The sequence below is a fragment of the Cetorhinus maximus genome, chromosome 22, assembly GCF_964194155.1.
Source record: "Cetorhinus maximus chromosome 22, sCetMax3.hap1.1, whole genome shotgun sequence".
NCBI lineage: Eukaryota > Metazoa > Chordata > Chondrichthyes > Lamniformes > Cetorhinidae > Cetorhinus > Cetorhinus maximus.
In genome coordinates, this window is record NC_135900.1 from 2,604,630 (window position 1) to 2,630,354 (window position 25,725).

General features: G+C 43.3%; 1 protein-coding gene across 4 annotated transcripts in view; it reads left to right on the plus strand.

Moving 5' to 3' along the window:
* The window catches only part of LOC144696397 (synaptotagmin-A), a 518,026-nt gene that overhangs the window by 452,256 nt on the left and 40,045 nt on the right, over positions 1-25,725 (plus strand). For all 4 annotated transcript variants that reach the window (XM_078567640.1, XM_078567636.1, XM_078567638.1 and 1 more), the window contains one exon: positions 18,728-18,912. In XM_078567640.1, the coding sequence (XP_078423766.1) occupies positions 18,728-18,912 (185 nt within the window). The remainder of the gene's footprint in view (positions 1-18,727; positions 18,913-25,725) is intronic.

A 25,725-nucleotide genomic window follows, 5' to 3' on the forward strand; every position in this document is an offset into this window, starting at 1 on the left:
CAACGTCATGAGATTAGAAGCTAAACTCTTGTGGGTTGTCATCAGAAACGATAATTAAATGCTCAGCGTGTTACTGTTATGCAACATTTCAGTGGAAATAGAATAACGGAAAAAAAAACACTACAGCATCATCATCAACCGTGACGTGGGGAAAAAACCTTTCTCACACAACGAATGGTTCGGGTCTGGAATGCACGGCCTGGAAGTGTGGTGGAGGCAGATTCAACCGAGGCATTCAAGAGGGCATTAGATGATTATTTGAATAGAAACAATGTGCAAGGCTATGGGGAAAAGGCAGGGCAATGGCACTAGGTCATAATGCTCATTTGCAGAACCAGTGCAGACATGATGGGCTGAATGGCCTCCTTCTGTGCCATTAAGTTTCTGTGATTCTGTGATCAACAATGGTACTTGATCATTATTTGTTGCTGAACAGGTATGGTGTTAGCAATAGGATAAATCAATGATTCCTTGTTGTTAATAGTGCCAGCCATGGCTAGGTTTGTAGCACTCTCTCCTCTGACTCAGAAGGTCATGGGTTCAAGCCTCAATCCAGTAACTTGAGCTCAAATTCTAGGCTGACATCTCCAGTACAGTACTGAGGGAGTGCTCCTCCGTCTCACCTGATAAGTGCCACATGTAAGGATGTTTGGGATTGTGAGGGTTAATGTGGGGCTGGAGATGTAGAGAACCACATGGGAGTAGCAGAGTGTAGTAGTGAGTCTAGTAGAAGTCGGAAGAAGGTAGCACCTAGTTAGGGCTGTATCCTGTATATATATATATAATGTGTTATTAACAAACAGTTATTGTTCAACCGTACAAGCCTCCAGAGAGAAGTGCACCTAACATGAAGGCCTCGAATACACAGCTGGAGATCGCCTAAGAAGCTCCATTACAGGTGTGGAGGCTGAAGGGGAAAGAAAGATCCTCTGTGCAAAGAAAAAGGACTCCACCTGAGCATGTGGAGGTCCATTGCGAGACCCGATCGAAAGCAGAATCAAAGGACCTAGCCAGATCACAAACGGGTGAGCAAACTCCAAAACAAAAGGCTGAAGTAAGCTTTTAAACTTGGCGCCATAATCGCAACGGCAGAGCGATTGTTTTAACGAGTGCAGCTTGAAGAACGCTGCAGCCGGATCCAGAGTTGGCGCCATAACACGTGGTTTAAAGAGAAGTCAGAGCAAAAAATCAGCGTTAATTCGATTCTCAAAGCTCAGGAAAGTAACTAGCTGGCCAAAACCATGCATTCAAACGGTTTTGTGCAGAATCATTGCAGTTTAAAACAGCTCCATAACCATGACAAGAGCCTACCAAATCCTGAGAAGCATGGGAGGAAATAAAACAATTACTGTAAGGCCATTAAAAAAAAAATTAAAGTATATTCCACTGTGTTAAAAACAGCCAAGGATGGGAAATCAAAACTGCCAGGTCAATTAAGTCAGATGGAAGGGGCAGACCAGGCACAAAATTGGGCATTATGGAGAAGAAGATTTTTAAGATATATGATAGCATCAAGCTTGAATAGGAAAACAGAGGCTGAACAAGTGAGTACACTATTATATTCAGTAGGTCTAATAGCCAATGACATAATTGCCAGACAAGGAATAAATGAATCTTCCAATAATTTTGGAGAGGTCATGAAGTCTTTTGACACCTACTTCAACTTAAGGAGCAATAAAATTTTGGAGTGAGCAAAATTTAACAAGAGAGTCCAAAAGCTCAGGGAACCTGTGGACTCGTTCCTAAATGAGTTATACAGATTGGCTGAGGGCTGTGACTATGGCGACCTTAAGTCAGAGCTCATAAGAGTTTGACCAGTAATGGGGTGGCCAATGATCTTCCATCTCAACTTCCACCTCCACTTCCCTGCAGCATCAGTTGGCCATTTAAGACTCAGATGAGGAATAATTTCTTCACACAGGGTTGTGAATTTTTGGAATTCTCTACCCCAGGGAGCTGTGGGTGCTCAGTTGTTGAGTTTATTCATGACAAAGATTATTTGAGCACTAAAGGGAATCAAGCTACATAGTGATAATGCACAAAGGTGTACAAGATCAACCATTGAATGGCAGAGCAGGCTCGAGGGGCCTTATGGTCTACTCTTCCTATTTCTTATGATCTCATGTAGAAGGAAATGAGGTGAATTTGAGTCAAATCAAGTACAGAGGGATAAATAAAGAGGGAAAGAAATATTGGATTAAGAGAGAGAAAAAAAAAACAGAAAGGAAAAGAAAGAAGATAACTAAATATCTCTAAGAACAATTTACTAGCTGCAGGAATGAGACTCCACAATTTCAGTTCTTCCCTTTCTGGACTGGCAAGGTTGGGTGGCATTAAAGGATATAAATCTCCCCATTAAAATGGTCCTTGGGTTGTAAAGCACCAGCCTTAAATTTCCACGACCAGTTTAATGATAATTAATGAACAAATGCAGCAGCTACATGAGGGCGAGCTGACATTTTTGTGTGGCTATTGGCAAAGCAGCACAAATAATTCAGTAAACGCACAGATCGTCCAGCAACTTGTGGTGATTTAGAACTCACAGAGTATCCCTCCCTCGCCACAAGTTACTGGAGGTTTACACATCACTAATGAGGAATGCCATTAAACCTGACATTATTCCAGAAGCAAATTTTGGACTATTGCTTTTTTAATCCAACAATATCTTTTTATATAAATATGTCATTTTCCAAAGCCTTTGGCTACATATTCTATGTAATAAAAGATAATGGACGTTTCTGTATTTATCTCCTGGTTTCAGTTGAAGTATTTATAACAATGACCTCCATTCATCATGAAATTCTTTCTGCATAAATGTTTGATTAAAGATTCCAGCCCCTAGCATCTGCCTTCAATGTAGTTACTGCTGTTTGCACTGCAGCGATATAAAGGCATGGTGTTATACTGATTGGAATGAACCCTATTGGAAAGATAAGAAACCAAAAAACTATAGCATGGGTTACAGGACAGTTTGGTAATTGCAATGTTAAGGCAAGGGCTTCTTAATCTAAGATTGCAGGAACATTCCAACTGAAGCCTTTGCCCTCCCTGGAGTGGGTTAGTTAGGAGACGGCGGGGTGGGTAATAGTGACCAGATAATGGTAGCTTCCTGTTCTGCTGGCAGGCCAGCCAAGGGTTTGTACTGGGAGAATCTGTCATGGTCTCTTAATTGTGCCTGAACAGCCTCTCATAAAAATGAAGCCTGGATTTTCTCTTAGGTTTACTGGCAGTAGTGTCCAGGAGGTTAGTCTTTAATCTTGGCACACTCCCAGACAACTTTAGGGGTTTAACGATGTTACCGTGTGCTATGAATTGGGTGTTAAGACCCACACTGTCTCAACAAACAAAAACATTTATTTAACAGCTAAAATGACCGTAGGATGTTCCAAAGCACATTGCAGCCAATGAAGTACTTTCGAAGTGTAGCCATTGCTGTAATGTAGGAAATGTGCCAGCCAGTTTGTGCACAGCAGACCTCCTTCTGGGCCTGCGATGGACTCATCGACCAGCCTGCCATGTCTCACGTTACCCATGTATTGCTTCCCACAACGTTACTGAACCAGGTGTGACACGGAGGGAGACAATTCTTACACAGCAATGATCTGGAATGCGCCGCCTGAAAGGGCGGTGGAAGCAGATTTAACAGTGACTTTCAAAATGGAGTTAGATAAATACTTGAAGGGGAAGATTTTGCAGGGCAATGGGGAAAGAGCAGGGGAGTGGGACAAATTGAATAACTCTTTCAAAGAACTGGCACAGGCACGATGGACCAAAAGGCTTCTTTCTGGGCTATGACATTGATTATTTTCTGGAAGAAATTTATCTCATTCGCATTTGTTAATCAAAATATGAAAATACAAACTAGGAGCAGGAGTAGACCAGTCGGCCCCTTCCAGACTGCTCCAGCATTCAATACGATCATGGCTGATCTGAGTGTAACCTAATCAACGTCACCTACTTCCAACATCTCTTAGGGAACCTGTTCTATTGATTAGCCATTCAGAATAGTTATGAATTTACCACACATCAAACACAGGCTATATTCCCTGGTCCTGCTGTACTGGGCAAGCTGAAACAGAAGTGAATAGGAGTACATTCTGGCTCATTCTCATCCTCTCTCACTATTCTCCACAGTAAAATTCTAACAATTAATAAACAATGCTGGGAGATTGAGCTGTGCAATTTACTTTTGAAATGGCCATCTAAGATTCACTGCTATCTTCCCACCACGCTTGATAGATGATAGGTTGGAGGTTTAAGCTTTAACTGAAGTGTCTCTTTTGCAGCTTGTGTCTTAAACCATGTGACTCAGCTATGCAGCCAGTAACACAAGGGTTTCTGTCTCTGGGCAGGATATTTTGAAGTGATGGTGCACTTAAAAGTCTTCATAATAAGTACTTTGCATTTGGAGAGGCTTTTAAAATGTAGTTCAGTCAACCCAAGTCCACTTGAGATGGACAGTCAGATCTCAGCATTAAATTAATTGAAAGAAGAGTTGGAAAGCTTCCCACACCACACAACTCAATACAGTAACGTCCCACACCACACAACTCAATACAGTAATGTCCCACACCACACAACTCAATACAGTAATGTCCCACACCACACAACTCAATACAGTAACGTCCCACACCACCAAACTCAATACAGTAATGTCCCACACCACACAACTCAATACAGTAATGTCCCACACCACACAACTCAATACAGTAATGTCCCACACCACACAACTCAATACAGTAATGTAATTGCCCAACTTATATGCACACTGCTTCTGTACAGAGTTCTATGTATGAACACAGCAATGGAGCAGCTTGCTTTCCATGATACAAGGATCTATTACCAAAATAACAATACCTTGCAACTGATCCTTTAATGTAATAAAATGTCCCAAAGTACTTCACAGAGAGTGTTCACAATCAAAATTAGACACCGATAGCGGTATTAGGACAGGTGATCAAAAACCTGGTCAAAGAGGTAAGTTTTAACTAATGCCTTAAAGAAGGAAAGAGTCCAAGAGGTTTAGGGAGGGAATTCCAGAACTTAGGGCCCAGCTAAAGATACAGCTTCTAATGGTAGAGTTGTTGGAACCATAAACGAAATAGATGACGTGCCACATGCCAGAATTGGAATGGGCACAGGCATCTCTGAGATCACTGAGGGAGCGCTGCATTGTCAGAGTTGCCGTCTTTCAGATGAGATGTTAAAACCGAGGCCCCAGCTGCCCTCCCAGAAGAGCAGGGGAATTCTCCTCATGCCCTGGCCAATGTTTGTCCCTCAGCCGACGCCTGAACAAACAGATGACCTGGTTATTATCTCATTGTTCTTTGTGGGATCTTGCTGTGTGCAATTTGGCTGCCGTGTTTCCTACTTAACAATAGTGACTAGATTTCAAATGTATTTCATTGGCTGCATAGAGCTTTCAGACATCCTGACTTTGTGAAAGTTGCTATGTAAATGCAGGACATTTTTCTATTTTTCATAGACACCCTGGGTGAAATCAGCAATTCAATTTTTCCAATTCATGATCTGTTCTTACCATCAACCTTACACAATCTCAATATTTCAAAACTCCACACTTAAGCTCTTTGGTGGCACATAATGCTAAGTAAAATTGTATTGTAGCGTAATGACTCAACAATCCTGTAAAATGTGCTGAATTTACATACACAATGTTTCAGTAATGAAACTCGCCTTCCTCACAAGGGAAAAAAAGCCTAACAGAACGAATTAGAAATGGATTTGGGTCTGGTGTTATCCTTTTGAGCATCTCATCATCATTCGTTCCTTGTCGCTGGGTCAGAATCTTGGAACTCCCTCCCTAACAGCACTGTGTGTGTGTGTGTGTGTGTGTGTGTGCCTGCAAAACATGGACTGCAGTGGTTCAGGAAGGCAGCTCAACTCCACCTTCTCAAGAGCAATTAGGGATGGGTAGTAAATGTTGGCCTAGCCAGGGATGTTCCACATCCCGTGAACAAATTTTTAAAAGTTCAAGGAGGGTCAAGGCATGCAGCTCATGTCAAAGAGATACATGAAATTGCAGTCAATAATGGGTCAAGATAGCTGCCTCTTCAATATCTGATCATTCTGGCAGTGGAATATTTAATAAAGGCAGTCAGAGCGTTATCTGCATTGTTTAACACATTTACACCCAAGTATTAACACAATTGGCTCATAAATATGTATGTTGTAATTATGGAAAGAGCTACTTGAATTTTTCAAAGGCTCTTTCCCCTTTTACCTTCCAGTGCGAATTTCCCAGCCAATAATCAAACGGTCGTCTGAAAATCCTATTCAGCCACAAATAGCGAATGTTGGATATATTTTATAGCGGCATGACAACTGACAACGAGATACACTCACTGAATAAGTCAACAATGATAGCAATTCAGCTTGATGTAAGAAACTACCAACACAACAACTGCAATGTTGTATGGAGACAGCACCGTTAATGTAATAAAACATCCCAAGGTGCTTCACAGAAACATTATCGAACAAAATTGTACGCTGAGCCACATAAGGAGATATCAGGATGGGATAGGCTTGGTCAAAACGGTAGGTTTTCAGGAGAGAGGGTGTAGAGAGGTGGAGAGGTTTAGGGATGGAATTCCAGAGCTTAGGTCCCAGGCACAGCTGAAGGCACGGCCAGCAATGGTGAAATGATTAAGAGCGAGGAGCACAGAGATCTCAGAGGGTTGTAGGGGGCTGGAGGATATTACAGAGATAGGGAAGGCCGAGGCTACGGAGGGATTCGAAAACGAGGATGAGAATTTTAAAATTGAGGCGTTAGTGGATCGGGAGTCAGATTTGCAAGCACTGGGGTGGTGGGTGGATGGGGCTTGGTGTGAGTCAGGATATGAACAACATGGTCTTGGGAGAGCTGAAACTTAAGGAGCTATGACGATAGAAGGCCTTTCAGGAGAGAGTTGAAATGTCAAGTTTAGAGGTGACAAAGGCACAAATTAGGGTTTCAGCTCTAGATGAGGCAGAGGGAGAGCCCTGCAATATGTCAGATGTGGTGATGGAGAGGAAATGGAATGCTAAGTAAAATAAACCGTGTCAAATAAATGTTGCACAACATGGAACTCTGTAAAATACTGTTCTACAAGCTGAACAGAAAATAGATCAGCAAGGTTGTGAACTCAATTATCTTTTATCAAAAGTATTTACTGGAATTTCTAAAGGTGTCAGGCTTCAGGATGCAAAACCAGCTTTGTGGCCAATGCTCTTATAAATGTATTTCTTGTCCCTTCTAACACTTCAAATAAGCTTCAGCTCAGGTTGCTTTTGAACTCGTGGCCCAGGTATACATCCCTATTTACACAGTCCCGCACATTAACCCTTACAAACCCTAATACTACAGGAGTGCAGCTCTTGGGTGGAGGGTCAGTTGGGGGGTTGGGCAGGGCGAGGGGGTGTACACGGTGCATGCCCAATCCTGGTGTTATCTAGGCAGGCATGCTGCATCCAGCAGGTAGGTGTAGATGTCACCTCTCCTGGATCCAATATTCCGCAGCGGGGTGTAGCTGCTGAGGCTTGGGAAACCCGGCCGTCCACAGATAAACTCAAGCAGTAGAATAACCATGAGAGTCACAGCCTATTGTATTGGTTAAATTCCATCCTGCCTCCTTGGTCCATGACCCATCTAACTTCACACCTCTGTCAAAGCTGGGCCTGAGCGGGCTTAAAGACAAGTTGGGGTAGGATTCTGATGTTTAAAACCTTAAACACCTCCCCACCCGACTGACCTAAACACACCCATTTTATGTGGTTAAGGACCTCCCCATAGTGTCACTATCTGAAAAAAGCAGATATTAATCTGGTGTCACGCATAAACCATTGTGTAGATTGGTAACTTTACCAAAGGAAACTTGCCCAGATTCACTGCAGTCAGTCTCCATGAACAGTAGCTTTTTAATGTAGAATCAGTTATGATTCTAGTTCTGACAGGACATCATTTAATCGTCCCTAGGGACAAGGTTTGTGCCAGGGCTGATACAGAGGCATTATGATGTAAACAGTAGATTGCTTTTCTTTCAGATGACTTATTATTTCATCAGATATTCTTCTGTAACTGCACACCCATACAAACCACATTCACATCTCGACAGAATTTAAAAAGCAAACATTTAGACTGAGACTCTTTCACTGACACGAGCACTATAAATGTATTAGCAGGACTTAATCTGGCATTGCAGATTTGACATCTCAAACAGGATTAAGCTATCAAGCTTTACTATAAACAAAATATATTAATATCTCAATGAAGCAACTATTCCAAAACAATCTGAAGTAATTGATTTCTTCTGGCACTGTTCATTGTGCTCGCTGACCTACATTGGCTCCCAGTCCACCAACATCTCAATATTAAAACTCTTATCCTGATGTTCAAATCGCTACGTGCCCTCCCCCTTCCCTATCTCTGTAACCTCCAGCAGCCCTACAGCCCTCCGAGATCTCTGTACTTCTCCAATTCTGCCCTCTTGAACATCCCCAAGTTTAATTGCTCTGCCATTGGCGGGCGTGCCTTCAGTTGCCTAGATCCTAATCTCTGGAATTCCTTCCCTAAAGCCTCCATCTCTCCATCTTGTTGGGAGGGTGCTGGTTACAGAATGGTATGTCTTAAAGAAGTCTGCATAATCTCCTGTAGGTTAACTGTGAGTCTTTATTAACTACTACAACTATTTACATGTGCATAGTAAAGGGACAAGCTGGGAGCTGTCTCCATGCTTAGGCCTATTCACGTCTCTATTCAACACCACACTGACCCTGGGTCTGAGTCATGTGTTCTCCTACATCACTGTGTGGTGTACTCAGTCCCAAATTAACCCTACATGTGACAGACCCTTAAAATACACTTTCCTTCAAGTCTTTAGCCAACTTATTTGGTGTTATACTAGGTTACTTCATGTCTTGCATTGTTATCAGTTACATTGTTGTGACTACATTAGCATTCACCTTAGCACTATTTCTACATTATCACTACCCCATCTCCCTTCCTTCAAGTCCTTGAATTTAAAGGTTCAGGCGGTCTGGAAGCCTTATAACCCTTCCATATCTTGTTCACAGTTCTGTCAGGGGGGTGGTAGACTCTGTCGTTGCTGTCAGTTTGGAGGTGGAGTTGGTATTTGGGTATGCATTCATCCTTTTCTTCCACTCCTTCGTATTAGACCTCACTTGGTCCAGCTGTTGCGTGGATCGGTGGTTGCTGCTGCTCTAACTCATTTCTTGTGGGTGGATGAACATTGCGTTCGTCTCCTTGTCACTTCTTTTGCTTTTTTTGTCATTTTGTGGGTCATCTCAATGTCCTCTGTAGCTGAGGAAGAGCATTCCTGTGACAGGAATGAGGTTTAGTGCCACACTCACCTCTCAGCTTCACTGTCGCCAATGGACGGCTGCTACCAGGTTCCAGCATCTCTTGTGGCTTTGGCATGCCGGCTGGGAGTTACAGCCGATGCACAGTGGCTGCAGTGTTGACCTGTTGGACTGTCGCCGGGGATGGAGGTAGAGACTTCTGGGACTGCTGGTCACTCTCTATCACTTCTTCCACTGGAGGCGTCATGGTTACCTCCTGGGTAGTTGGCCAATCTGACAATTGAGGATTTTCTGGGACCCGTAACAAGAATGGACAAACCCGCTCCGCAAAGAGATAAGACAGCTCAGAGCTGAAGTCCCAGCCAGGATACTCTTTTTTGTGTGAGTACTCAGCAACGTGCAGGTCTGTTTGGTTAACGACGGTGGTTGTCTTGACATCATCTACCATTTTGAGGCGATCCAAGGCTACGCAGGCATCCCTGCTCAGGAGAGAGAAAGGCTGATTGCAGGTGACCTACATCAGCCCAACGTTCTGTTTGCTGCCATACCTTCCCAGGATCCCAGGTCCTGGATCCTGGATCCTGGACATGGTCCCAGGATCATACCAATGGCTGGAAGTCAGATTCCTCCAGGCCCATAAAGTGGGATGTCTGTTGTTTGAAGCCAGAGGTGTTTCAGTCACGGTTACTCAGTCTGACAGGACTGTCACGCTGGCTCCTGTATCGAATTTCAAATTTCTTAGATGGTCATTGAGAGAAACATCCACATTCCAAAATGGGAAGGCAAGATCTTTGACCTCACCCAAGAAACATGGCTGTGTATTTTCTGGGTTTGCAGTCTCGAGTTTGTGGATCGTCATTGGGCCTGCTGTACATTTCAGAGCCCATGCCTTGCACAGTTTACCATACTGTCCAATCCTGTTGCATTGGAAGCATTGGGCTGTACTTCAGGACATTGATCCTGCCTGTGAGGTCACGTTGCTCCAAAGCATTGGCACGGTCACTCTGCTGGCCGGCTCAGGAATTGCTTTCCCTGATTTAGTGTTCCTCTGTGCCTTTGTGGGCTGACAGGCTGTTCTGGGGGTTGGATTCTGCACTATGTTTTATTGTCTCCCCTTAAGATTGTCCTGTGCTGCTCACAGAGTTCTGATTGTCTGACTATCTCGATTGCCTTTCCCAGGGTTAGATCTTCCTTAAGATAAAAGCAAAATACTGCGGATGCTGGAAATCTAGAACAAAAACAAAAATACCTGGAAAAACTCAGCAGGTCATCTGCAGAGAGGGACACAATTGATGTTTCGAGTCCATATGACCCTTCGTCAGAACTAAAAAATATATAGAAATGAGTTGAAATATAAACTGGTAGAGGGGGGTGGGACAGGTACAGCTCGATAGGGAGCCAGTGATAGGTGGAACAGGGCAAAAGAGACAGGCAGAAATCCTGTCGGAGAGAAGAGCAATACTTCTTCAAGGTAGACATTCCTTGGAGAGAGATGGCAGTCAATTAAACACTAAGATAAAAGCAAAATACTGCGGATGCTGGAAATCTAGAACAAAAACAAAATCTTCCTTTGCTTGTAGGAGGTCAGAGAGTGCATCATCTGTCACTTCTACCACTAACCCGTGATGAATTCAGATTTTAAATCTCAGTATTTACAACCTTCTGCCAGACCATTGATGACTTGCCTGGTTCTCCTGGCAGTTGGACTCTCTTATTAAATTTAGCCCTTTTGTGTGTTTTATTGCTTCCTAAATTGAAATTAATGTTGAATAATTTTAGCACCTCTTCGAATTTAGCAGATGATTCATTAATTCCCTGTCTTACAATGTGGATAAATCACCTGGACCAGATGGATTACACCCCAGAGTTCTGAAGGAGATAGCTGAAGAGATAGTGGAGGCATTAGTGGTGATCTTTCAGGAATCACTCGAGTCAGGGAGGGTCCCAGAGGACTGGGAAATCGCTAATGTAACCCCCCTGTTTAAGAAGGGACTGAGGCAAAAGACGGGAAATTACAGGCCAATTAGCCTGACCTCAGTCATTGGTAAGATTTTAGAGTCCATTATTAAGGATGAGATTTCAGAATACTTGGAAGTGCATGGTAAAATAGGGCAAAGTCAGCATGGTTTCATCAAGGGGAGGACATGCCTGACAAATTTGTTAGAATTCTTTGAAGAGGTAATGAGTAGGTTAGACAAAAGAGAGCCAGTAGATGTTATCTACTTGGACTTCCAGAAGGCCTTTGACAAGGTGCCGCACAGGAGGCTGCTCAGTAAGATAAGAGCCCATGGTGTTAGAGGCAAGGTACTAGCATGGATAGAAGATTGGTTGTCTGGCAGGAGGCAGAGAGTGGGGATAAGGGGGTCCTTCTCAGGATGGCGGCCGGTGACTAGTGGAGTTCCGCAGGGGTCAGTACTGGGAGCACAACTTTTCACTTTATACATTAATGATCTACATGAAGGAACTGAGGGCATCCTGGCTAAGTTTGCAGATGATACAAAGATAGGTGGAGGGACAGGTAGTATTGAGGAGACGGGGAGGCTGAAGAAGGATTTGGACAGGTTAGGAGAATGGGCAAAGAAGTGGCAGATGGAATACAATGTGGGGAAGTGTGAGGTCATGCACTTTGGTAGGAAGAATAGAGGCACAGACTATTTTCTAAAGGGGGAGAGAATTCAGAAATCTGGAGTGCAAAGGGACTTGGGAGTCCTAGTCCAGGATTCTCTTAAGGTTAACTTGCAGGTTGAGTCGGTAGTTAGGAAGGCAAATGCAATGTTGGCATCTATTTCGAGAGGACCAGAATATAAAAGCAGGGATGTGCTGCTGAGGCTTTATAATGCTCTGGTCAGACCACATTTAGAATATTGTGAGCAATTATGGGCCCCGTATCTCAGGAAGGATGTTCTGGCCCTGGAGAGGGTCCAGAGGAGGTTCACGAGAACGATCCCAGGAATGAAAGGCTTAACATATGAGGAACATTTGAGGACTCTGGGTCTATACTCGATGGAGTTTAGAAGGATGAGGGGGGATCTGACTGAAACTTACAGAATACTGAAAGGCCTGGATAGAGTGGACGTGGGGAAGATGTTTGCATTAGTAGGAGAGACTAGGACCCGAGGGCACAGCCTCAGAGTAAAGGGAAGACCTTTTAGAACAGCGATGAGGAGAAACCTCTTTAGCCAGAGAGTGGTGAATCTATGGGATTCATTGCCACAGAAGGCTGTGGAGGCCAGGTCATTGAGTGTATTTAAGACCAAGATGGATAGGTTCTTGATTGGTAAGGGGATCAAAGGTTACGGGGAGAAGGCGGGAGAATGGGGTTGAGAAACTTATCAGCCATGATTGAATGGCGGAGCAGACTCGATGGGCCGAATGGCCTAATTTCTGCTCCTATTTCTTATGGTCTTAATGATGTCTTCTGCGACTGGGTCTACTGAGTTAAGCACCATGTTCACCTGCTCTTTTTCTGACATTTTATTTAAACCTGATTTTCCTTCTGCACCTCTGTTTCTTTGGGAGCTTCTTTTCATGTCAGAACGTTTTCTTGAATTTTTGTCAGTCTTCCAGCATTTCGGTTTGTCTCTACATTTTAGCGAGGCCCTAGGTATTTATCCCCTTCTGCCACCATGTTGGGAGGTGGTGGTTACAGAACGGTATGTGTTAATGAAGGCTCCGTAGTCTTCTATAGGTTAACTGTAAATCTTTATTAACTGGTAGAACTATTTACACATGTACAGTGAAGGGTACAAGCTAGGAGTTTTCTCCATGCTTAGGCCTATACACGTCTCTTCAACAGCACACTGTCCCTGAGTCTGGGTCATGTGCCTTCTTACATCACTGTGTGGGCGGTACTGTACTCAGTCCCACATTAACCCTATATGTGCCAGACCCTTAAACTACACACGTTTCCCTCCTCCTTTAGGATGCTCCTGAAAACTTGAACTGAGGTTTTGGGCACTTGAATGTTTCCTTATATGGCTCAGTGTCAAATTGTGTTTGATAATTACTCCTGTGAAGTGCCTTGGTATGTTTTACTATGTTAAAGGTGCTTCACAAATGCAAGTTATGGCTGTTCAGAAAAGGCAAACCTTTTTTAAAAATTGAGAAAATGATTAGGATTGACGTTCTTACTGAATCCTGCTCATAAATTGTGTTTCAGTACTTTATAATGGGTGTTTAATTAATGTTTAATTGCCTCAGATAGTTTCATTACAAGTTATTTTTTATTCTTTCATGGGATGTGGGTGTCATTGGTGAGGCCAGCATTTATTGCCCACCCCTAACTGCCCCTTGAGAAGGTGGTGGTGAGCTGCCTTCTTGAACCGCTGCAGTCCATGTGGTGTAGGTACACCCAAAGTGCTGTTAGGGAGGGAGTTCCAGGATTTTGACCCAGTTACAGTGAAGGAACGGCGATATATTTCCAAGTCAGGATGGTGAGTGACTTGGAGGGGAACTTGCAGGAGGTGGTGTCCCCATGTTTTTGCTGCCCTTGTCCTCCTAGGACACCTTGAATAACTTATCACAACTCCCAGATTTTGCTGGAAGTGTATTTGCCGTCTTCTGCATTTATTGTGAAATTTGATTCTCAGATTTAATTAACCTGTTAACCCTTATAACCAGCAATATCAGGCTTGGGCCAATCAGGCAATGGTTTGAATATAATCGAAAAGAAAATCGGGTGGGGTGTAAAACAGGCTTCTGATTGGCTATTGCCTTTTTGTGTTACTACATAACTGAATTCACTTTCACTGAGATTACAGTCTCTTCATCTGCCATAATCATTAATTTAATTACTAAAGATTGTTAATATATTCTGGTAAGAAACAGCTTTTTGCGGAATCTTGCTGTGCTTTGGAGTCTATAGAAACATAGAAAAATAGAAGCAGGAGTAGGTCATTCGGCCCTTCGAGCCTGCTCCGCCATTCAATATGACCACGGCTGACCCTCTATCTCAACGCCATACTCCCACTCTCTCCCCATACCCCTTGATGCTTAAACAACTGATAACACATGAGGACTCGTCCAGTATTCAAACCTGGGACCTCTCGCATACTAACTCAATGAAAACCCCTAAGTGAAAATCATACCCCTGGACTCAGTGCTCAGGGCAGCTGCTGCATTTGTCTACAGAGCAAGTCATTGAACTTCAGAATAATTTATTATAGGTGAATGAAATGAAAAGGAACAACAAAAATTAAAGCTTTCCTCCTTGGCTTTTGTTTGAGTAGAAGGAGGCAATTCGGCCCATCGTGCCTGTGCTGACGCTTTGAAATAGCTTTTCAAATTAATCCCACTCCCTCCACTCTTACCTCATAGCCCTGCAAAATATCGTCCTTCAAGTATGCGTACAATTCACTTTGGAAGTTGCTATTGAATCTGCTTCCCCGACCCTTTCAGGCAGTACATTCCAGAGCACAACAAATTGTTGCGTAAAATAATATTTACTGATTGGTTCTTTTGCCAGTCACTTCAAAGCTGTGTCCTCTGGCTACCCGGCGTTCTTCTGCTGAAAACAGTTACTTCTTATTTACTCTATCCAAACCATTCATGATTTTGAACATGATTAAATTAGATATACATATATACCATATCAATATACATATATATATACCATATAGATAGACACACACACACACACATATATATATATACACCATATAGATGCACATATATATACCAGATAGTACATTTATATACCATACTATAGAAAGGATATGAAGGCATTAGGGAGACTGCAGAAAAGATTCACAAGAATGGTTCCAGGATGAGGAACTTCAGTTAGGTAGGTAGCTAGATTGAAGAAGTTGAGACTGTTTTCCTTGGAGGCAAGAAGGCTGAGAGAAGATTTGGTAGATGCATTCAAAATCATGAGGGGTCCGGAGAGTGCGGATGAGGAGAAACTGTTCCTAGAGGTGGAAGGGTGAAGAACCAGAGGGCACAGATTTAAGGTCATTAGCAAATGAAGCAACGGCAACAAGGGACATGGCTGATGGTGGTCTCGGACATCCGATGGTAGGGAGGTGGGGTTGAACAGACAGATCTCAGGAGCTAGGAGCATTTACTGAGTAGCTTGTTTGGACTGGAGAGATCACCACTGCTCCTCATGACCCACAAGCAGTGATGGAATCTGCCTCTTTCACCAACTTTCATCTTTTTCAATCCTTGGGAAACCTGACTGACATGTGTCAAAAATAGAATGACTGTTAAAATGAAAGCACAAAATCTGATTATAAAATTTAGCACACCTCCTGTAAGCCAATTGGTTCTCATTCCACCTCTGCTAATACTGTATGTAGGTAGGGTCAAGCAAATTGGGTTCCTGTTTTAGATTTTGTGAACTTTAACCTCTGGCTCAACCCCAACCCACTCATTTTGAGGAGCTAAGATTGTTCCCATGGTCTGATGGCAGTGACGGGTTCATGATTTTAAAGGAAATGATTAAGGGAAGCCAAACTGCCAAGTGCAAAGGATGGAGGAATATAATCACTGGCAACAACTAGATGGTCTCAGTGCAACCAATAAACTTAATCAAATGCAAATCATCCCAACAGTTAAGCTGCTCTTTTCCCTGTAAAGTTTTTCCAGCTCCCAATAAAAGATTGGTCCAATAAATATGTACATCTACTGTTAGGAACAATGGATAGCTTTAGCTTTCATTTATATTTTGTATCTGGGTGTTAAGAAAGGTGAAAGCTGTTTTTTGTGAGCTGGGTGCCGGCAAGTCTGGGGCCCTGTTTGCATATGTGCATTTTTAACGAGGTTTTGCAACTCTTGAAGTGAAGAGATGGGTTACCACGGGGTTAGCAGTTTAGTGAAGTTGAAAAAAAACATAGACCGGGCTCAGCGAAGGCAAGCGGGAGCAGTCAGGAAGCTGACCACCGCCCACGATCGGGCCGCAACTGTGATTCCACGTTGGTGGGCCAATTAAGGCCCACCCAGCTTGAAACGCATGTTGCAGAGCTCAGCGCAGCGCTGTGTGGTGGGATTGGGGACGAGGGCAAGCGTGTACGCGAGTGTGCGCAGGGAAAACTCCCTGAAGCAGGTGAAGATTTTTGAAAATTAAAAATAAAGATTTTTAAGATGTTAAAAAACATGTCCCCTCATGTGACTCTGTCACATGAGCAGGGATATGTTATGAATGAGATGTTGAAATTTGTATTTAATTTTTAATTGCTGTTGGAAACCTCATTCCTCCCATGGATGAGGTTTCCTAAAAAATCCAAAGGCCACTTGGCCTTTTCGCCTACCCGCCAAACGTAAGGTTGGATGGGCAGTGAAAATTTTAATTCAGTTAGATCTTTAATGGCCTTAATAAGCCTGTTAATTGTTGGCAGGTGCACTGTCAACACCCGTGTGTGCCCACCAACCAACATATCACACGAGTGCATGAATACGTCAGGATGTCAAGCGAAAAATTCTGGCCATAAAGTAGAAAAAACTGTGCTGTTGCATAGCAACAGGTGTCCAGAGACACTCAGAGAGACAGGGAAACACAATATAGTCAGTTAGTATGTGTAGACCAGAGAGTGCAGGCTGAAGGTCTAATCTCTCTAACAAGAGATCCTGCAAACCTGCTCGGCAACTGAGTTTAGGAAACTCACATATTTACTGTGAAGTTGAAGTAATAGTGAGTTTAGATTGTGGTCTTTGGGTGTCTCAGGGAGAGATACCAGTTGAAGAAAAGCAGTTAGTGAATGCTGAGCAGTCTGCCAGTCTGTTTGAAGCTGAGCTCACCCAAGCAAGAAACCTTGGTGTTGAGACAATGGTAAATCTTCAATGGGATAATAGTATGAGTTTGAATCATTTTCTGGTATCTGTATTGAAATCTTTCCAACCTTTTTATCTAGTATAATATGCTACATTTTTTTCTTGTTTAATAAACATTTTATTCTTTGTACTAACGGTACGCTGACAGACTCTTCTGAATGTGTTCAGTAACTGACTGCCATGGTTTCTAAAAAAAAGTTAAGATCTATGAAGCCAGGTTTCACTCTGGGATGTGACTTGTCCAGTATTAACATCAGCTGGGATAGTAAACTCCTTTAACGCACAAGGTAAAAGTGACTTGAACAGTTGACACTATCCCCTCAAATTTGACTTGGATATAGAGACCACACTTCAGATTGCTGTATGCTGTCCAATCCAACTGCCAGGGCATTGTGCAATGCTTCAAGTAAGATTAACATATTAATTTGTAACTGCTGCAGATAAAATCAATAAATTGCCATTATCATTAGTAACACATGTACACAGTAATGCTTGCGCACACCATAGGGTACTTTAATTAACAATGTATTTGTACTCAAGTGATGTTCTATTTGCCAATTGTTTGAAAAAAAAATGAAAGACTTTGCACTTCTCTAGAATTTTTCACCTCCTCAGCACATCCCAAAGCACTTACAGCCAATGAGGTACTTTTGGAGTGTGGCCATTGTTTTAAGAAAAGCATCGATCAATTTATGCACAGTAAGGTCTCACGAAGAGCAGTACGACAATGACCAATCTGTCCTGACTGCTACTGGTTGAGATGAGGCTGACCCCTTCCCCCCAGTGCCAGTACTGAGGGCATGCAGCACGGTTGGAGGTGCCACCTTCAAATGAGGCGTTAAACTGAGATTCCATCTGCCCTCTCAGGGGGTCATGAAAGATTCTATTTCAAAGAAAAATGGGGGAGTTTTCCATTATGTGTTGGCCAATATTTACCCCTTAGTCAGTGACCAAATATAAACAGATTATCTGGCCATTATCAAAATACTGTTTGTGGGAGCTTGCTGTGCACAAATTGGTTGCCACGTTTCCTGCATTACAACAATGATTACACTTCTTTGGTTGTAAAGCACAGTAAAGGGGTGCCCCGAGGCCGTGGAAGGCGCTATATAAATACAAGTTCTTTTATTCTTTTTGCTGAGTCACCAGCAACTGCCCCACCTCCAAATTGCCAACATCCTAACGAGGGGTTTGGACCAGAAGAAACTTGTTTCCAGTGACAGGAGGGTCAGTAACCAGGGGACACAGATTTAATATAATTGACAATTACCCAGTGAGACGCTATGATCCAGAACACACTGCCCAACAGGGCTGTGGAGGCAGGTTCAAATAATAACTTTCAAAAAGAAATTGGACGAATATTCGAAAAGGATCAAGTTTCAGGGGAAAGAGCAGGTGGAGGGGAGGGATTAACTGGACAGCTCTTCAATAAGCCAGCATGGGTATGAGGGTTCTCATTCGGTGGGATCAGGGTGTCCAGCGATGTGGATCAAAGGTAGAAGGATGACGTTCGGCCATGACATAATTGAATGACAGAGCAGGCTTGAGGGGCTGAATGGCCTCCTCCTATTCCTACAGAAAGGTGTGACCCGAATGCAAGCTCTTTCTTTCTGACGTGGGTTGTGTTTGTGGGTTTTCGTTACAGTGCCTCCTTGGGCCCTGATAGCCATTGCGATTGTCGCTGTCCTTTTGATTCTCACCTGCTGCTTCTGTGTCTGCAAAAAATGCCTATTGAAGAAAAAGAACAAGAAGAAGGGAAAAGAAAAGGGAGGGAAGAATGCCATGAACATGAAAGATGTGAAGGACCAGGGGAAGTCAGCTAAAGACCAGGTAATGTAGGAAAGGAATCTTGTCAGGAGTTATCCCAAGAGGAATTCTCCTTGCCATTGGTAAATAATTGTTTACATGATGGGTAGAAGCCCTTTAATGTCATTGTTTTATTATTCACTGACTCATATTTAATTGGTAATTAAGTGCTTAGTTTCAATTGATTAAAATGTTGGGGATAGTGCATCAAAATAAAAAAATTTGAATTAGTAATCCAGTTATACCACTGTACTTTTATAAATAGAATGGTTTTGCAATATTGTCTTTGGATAGACAAGTCCAGTGAAGATGAATATGATAAATATTCATTCATTGAACATACTAAATAGTCCTTACCATCTCCATCCATCCCAATTTACCAGTTATTGTCACAGTCCAACAATAGCAAGACATAGGTAGTTGTACCTCCAGGTTCCTCTGGGTCCACTGGAAGCCATGAACACACATCAACCTCCCAATAAAAAAAAGAGCTCCCAAACTCCCCAAAACGTGAGCTGTAACACTGGTCAGCCTAGCCCTCAGGGATTGTGGTCATCATTTACTGTTACCTCCCAATGGGTGATATTAGAAGCCATCGCTTCTCTGTGTGCCCCCTTGTACTCATTGAATGTCATAGACCCCCCCAGAAAAGGCTGATGGGTTCTGAAACGTCCCACAGTGATGCATTAACTCTTTGGAGGATGAGACCAGATAACCCTGAAGCAAAATTATTAAACAGGAAGAAATAAATACTTCACAGGCAGAGCGTGCTACTGTAAGAAAGAGATGGAGACTGAACTCTGCCTCCCTATTAGCTCTCACCCCAACACTGGTAATGGGAGAGTGCAGGAGCCCTCATCTCAATGAAGATATATTTTCATTCCGTTCTGCAAAGCTGATGAATTTCAATTTTAACAAGCATTTAAGATGTTTTCCCTTTCATATCGAGCTGTAGAAATTACTCTTTAACCTAGCCCCGTTATTGATGTATCTACTTTGGACTGACATGACTCTTTCTATAATTAACCAATTAAGTAGAATTGTGGGGTGAGCTGAATGATAGCTCATGTGGACCATTGCAGTGTCCTATCAATCTGAAATGGTCTTTACATTAATGAAGAATGTTAGTTTAACCTTCATTATAGTTATATCGTATGTAATGGGGGGAGCAAGTTTTTTGGAGGATCATGTGACTTTGGACCTATGGTTCGCATATCTCTCCCACACGGAGTTTTCCTTATCTAATATCTGTACACTCATTGATAGAGATTGATCACTGGGATCGGTCAATAACTCCATTATCGTTGTTTCATGTGACTACCTGGATGGCAGAAGGCGAACAGGTTGGATCTTGGTCTTTTTCCATCTCACCATTCCAATGTTCCTGTATTTGTCAATCAAAATGTTCCCTGGGAAGCTATGGATCACACAAAAGGATTCATTACTTACTCACTATTTTATCACTCATGATTGACCAGGTTGTTTTCACTCAGAAGATTATCTGGTGTTTTTGGCATAAGGGCAATACACCTTCTTGTGGCAGCAGTGAAAGTCAGGCCAAAATAACGTTGTGGGTTCAAGCCCCACTCCAGAGACTTGAGAACATAATCTAGGCCGACACACCCACTGCAGAACTGAGGGGGTGCTGCACTGTCAGAGATGCTGTCATTAAACGGAAGTCCTGGCTGCCTGCTGAGTGGATCTAAAAATTTCCATGTGTGCCTGCATGTATATCGATTTGTGTGTGTGTGTGTGTGTGTGGGCATGTGGTGTGTGTTTGTGTGTGTGCCCGCATTTATTAGTGTGGACTTGCACAAATGTGTGTATTTGTGCGGGGAAGTATAGATGTGTACATGCGTTTGTCAGTGCAAGTGTACTATGAAGCAGTGTCCCCTCCACATTTTGCACAAGGGTTAAACCAAGCGTATCCAGACACATGGGATCAACTGCACCAATTAAGATGCACCTTCAGCAAGTGCGTTTTCTACAATCTGCAGCCAACCCCTTCAGTATTTCTGAATCTTTGATCTTTGACTTTGATTTTTCATCCATCTCACTGAACGGTCTAATAGGGTGAAATCTCTTTTTGAGATGTTGGTCACAAGGTATGAATCACTTTACTAAATATGCCTGAAATGAGCTTAGTACCTGATTGCCCGAAGTTTTCAGAAGGGCTGCAGCTTAACTGAATTGAGCCCAATGACGTCTTCAACACATCACCACAATAATGTGGTGAGAATCTACCAGATAACCTGAAGCAAAATTATTAAACAGGAAGAAATAAATGCTTCACAGGCAGGACATACTACTGTAAGAAAGAGAGGGAGACTGAGCTATAAAGCTTGCTATCTATTACATTTAATATGATGGGGTGACCAGACTGCTGAAAATGTCAATTACTTTATGCAATGATGTCCACTTAGAATGAACTATTAAAACAAAGAATTAGTGACGTCTGCCAGCCCAATAACCCTCCGAGCTCCCCGTGCTTCTCCAATTCTGGGCTCTTGCACATTTCTGATTTTAATTACTCCACTTTCAGCAGCTGTGACTCCCACTGCCTGGGCCCTAAGCTTTGGAAATCTCTCCCTAAACCTTTCCGTCTCTGCACCCCTCACTCCTCAGGGCACTCCTTCCTTGGTCAAGCTTTTGGTTGCCTGTCCTAATAGCTCCTCATGTTAATGACACTCCTGTGAAGCGTCATGGAAGGCTTTACTACATTAAAGTCGCTATATAAATGCAAGTTACTATTGTTATAGGGCATGCATACCATTCCGTTTTATTGAAGTAAAGGGTGGCTGATGCTACACTGCCTGGCCAGTGACCCCACCCAAATTAAATTAGACCCTTTCTCCTCCTCCCACTTCAACCCCATGATCTCTGCATTTTTCAAAAAATCATTTCAATCAGTGAAGCTGAAGTTCTCAAGATGCCTTTCAGAAGTATTAGCGGCTTTAAATGTCAGCAGATGTCACTTTGCTGGTTGGAAACCTTGCCTGTTTGGGTTGGATTGAGACACTCAGAGAAGCCTGGAATTACACTATATGCACTTAATTTAATCATCTGAATATTTTTTCAGTCACTCCTCTTCAAGAGTGTGTGTCTGTTTGCGAAAATATTTGTTGCTGGAGGTGATTAAATGTTTCCAATGCTTTCCCCTTCGCTAATATGTGTGTTGGAGAGTGAAAACCTATTTTCAAAGTTATTTAGCAAAGCCTTGAAGCAGATAATGCTAACAGAATTGTTAAAGTCTCTCTGGGTAACATTGAAACACAGAATACTGTAGTATCACTTCTTACAGAACTATTGCTGTTGTCGGACCTGGAGAACTGATTTGATGCTCTTAAAATTGCATACAGGCTCATCGCAAATTATTAAAATAATGTTTTGATTAATTTACAGTGAGTTAAATTGTGCACAAAATACACACCTTACTGAGGAAGATCTCCAAAAGATTTCAAAACACTTGAGAGAAATTCATGTTAAAGATCGGACACGCTGTGATGGCTGTGCTATTTTTACTGAGATCACTTCTCCACGTTTATCCAGTTTCTTTACTTACTGCTTGTATGTGGGTGTTATAAATGTTATTTCTTCCTTCTACATCCTTCCTTATCTGTGTTCTATCTCATGACTGTGCTGGATTGTCCTTTGCGGTAGGTTTATTTCAATGTTTGGATACGCATATTGTCACACTTTAACCAGCTTGCACCCCTGATTCTAGTTTTCCCCCCATCAGATAGTTTAGTCCTCCCACGTATTTTTGAGCTAAGCCAACTTGGATTTGAAGGATAATGGCCTTTTCACTCAAAATTCTCAACCGGTAATGGATGAGGAATCTTACCCAAAACTGATAAAAGATTCCCTGGATTTCTCAAATCCTTCAATAATACATGTAAGCACGTTTTTTAACCTCGGTCATTTTATTTTCTTTATGACGCTGTGAAGCACAGAGGGACTTTTCTCTCCATTAAAGCTGCTCCATAAATAGTGATCTGCTAACCATGGCACATAGCAGCATGGTCAGAAAGATGGCTAAATACTCTGAAAAAGCAACATTTAGAGTAAGGAAGTAACAACAGTTGTTGAGTTGAGAAGATTGAGGATCAACCTGATCCAAGGCTTTAAAATGATAAAGGGATTCATTCGATTGAGTAGATACGAGAGAAACTATTTTCTCTAGTCGGGGAATCTTCAAAATAGAACCAGGCCCACTTAGGAGTGAAATCACTTTTTCCACAAAATGGGTAAAATATTTGGTAGGATAGAGGAGGAGAAACGATTGCCCCTGGTGATGGATTCCAGAACAAAGGACTATAAGCTCAGGACGCTGTTCAAGGGAGATGCCAGGACTCACTTCCTCACACAAAGGGCAATGGAAATCTGGAAATTGTGGATTCTGGGATTCATTGAAATTTTCAAGGTTGTGATCAATAGATTTATGTTGGGTAGGGGCACCTGGGAATATAGAGCCAAAGCAGGTAAATGGTGGTTGAGGTACAAATCATCCATGACCTGACTGAATGATGAGATGGGCTGAATGGCCTCCTCCTGTTCCTATTTTCCTACATAGGTGATAGCCAAGAAGGAAAGCAAAATTGGTCCAGGGGCTTTCATCTTCTACAATGATGGGAAGGGAATGTGGTTCTCTTCACTACACTTTTCGGAACAATTCTACCAGGAAAGCTGAGGGTGATTCTGAAAATTGGGATTGCTAGAGCAGATGTATAAAAACAGCTGCACCAATAAACACCGGCCTATAATGTCCCTTGATGTGTGTGTGAGCGGGAGAGTAGCATTGTGATGTATGACAACACAGAATCTCCCAGAGATACTTTATTCTTTCAACTCTTACACACTGGCCGGAATTTTCCACTCCCAGTTGGGCCGGGGGTCATGATGCCGCGATTGCTGATGACGTAGAAGCAGGAAGCGATTGTGTGCTCCCCTCTCCCCCCCCTGTCAATGGAGGGCCGTGTTTCCCGCCATCGAACATTGCGAATATCATTATCATACATTTGCATCTCGTTATGATGCCTACTCGCCGGAATCATCCTCCCCATGTTGAATTTAAATCCCACATCGACGTGAAATCAGAACGAGTCATTTTATAACAGCATTTAAATGATGTGCAGATGGCGACGCACACTTCACTGGGAACTCCGATGTTAGTTTGCACAACTTAGCGCAGCGCTCGCGGGGATCAGCGTAAGGCTTCGATGTGAGCGCCACTGAGGATTCATGGGGGTCTCTCAGGCGAGTCTGTACGGCCAGCGGCCAGACCAGGGTTAAGGGGTAGCCGGCTTTTAATGTGCTGCAGGGTAAGGGCTCCATTCTGAAAGGGGCAAGGCCGCACTGCGTATAGGGAGGGGGCTGCAGAACGAGGGCAGCGATGAGTGGTGAAGGTTAGACACAAACACATGACGAGGGGGTAGGAGAGAATTAAACAGCCGCCCATCTGGAAAATAAGTTCCAAAATGAGGGCACTGCCACAGCTGAGACAGTTTAGCATCAGCTCCATTGACTCGCGTGGAGTCAAACAAGTGAAGCAATTATACCCACTCAAGCAACACTGATTCCTCAACATGGCAAAATGATTGCTCCCCTAGTTTTATTCTCCTCATGCACAGCATTCAAAATCAACAGAGTCGAATGGAACAGCAGAACTATTGTGCGACTGGACAAGCTTGAGGACCTCCCTTTTGGGGACCCCACAGAAGGGAATGCTCTGAACCCCCTAAATTATAGTAAGGTAGACAGTGAACATTCACCCTCATGGTCATACCAGACCTGGCAGTCTTGGAGTGCTGGCTCGGATGATGCCAGCGCCTGAGATGAGAGAAGAACATCCAGTGGAGGGGCCGAAGCTATCAACAGTCAGTCATGTGGGTTGGGGCAGGGTTGGGGGATTGTGGTCAACTGTCATGCGCAACCCCCACTGGACAACATTTCAGGGGGCAGGACTCTCCAGCGTGTGTAAATGGGCCTTGAGGCCAAAATTGCAGGCGATGCCTTGACCAAAAGCGGACCTTAGGAAACAGATGCTGATCCTTGCATTTCTCTCATTGACACTGCAGTGAGGAGAGCATCAGGAAGATGAGCCTGGTGATCTGGCTGCCTATATTAATGCTTATAGACTGGAGAAAAGAAGGAGGAGAAAGCGACAGAGGTGCCTGACTCGCTAAAGGGAGGAGCAGAACCCTCAAGTCCAAGGAGCAGCAGAGCCTCGTCCGGACACATAGGATGATCCCCAGAGAGCTGTCATTCGTAGGCACCTCATCAGATTCAGGGTCTATAGATGGTGCATGTGCTACTTGCAGATGAGCAAGAACCAGTGTCGCCGACGTCTGCACATGTCAAGGGAACTGGTCACTCACATATGCCATCTTCTACAGGATTTGGCGCCATGGGAACTTGGAGGGCATCCGCTGCCAGTGACAGTCAAAGTAATCGCCACACTCAACTTCTACAGCAGTGGCTCCTTCCAGGGCTCCACTGGGGACCTCTGCGGGATTTCACACGCCTCCAACCACAAATGCATCCAGGAGGTCACAGAAACCATTTTTGCCAAGGCACACAATTTTATTAACATTCGGCAGAGATCAGGCAAGCCAGGACACGAGGGCACTGAGCTTTGCTTAGGTTTCTGGATTCCCAAAGGTGCAGGGAGCTATCGCCTGCACTCACATGGCTCTTAAATCTCCCTGGCAATAATCAGTCCAGTATGGGAGCCACTCTCTCAATGTTCAGCTGCTCTGCGGCCATAACAAACAGATCATGCAGGTTTGTGCAAGAGACCCTGGAGGCCTCCACAACTCATATCCTCAGGAGGTCTCA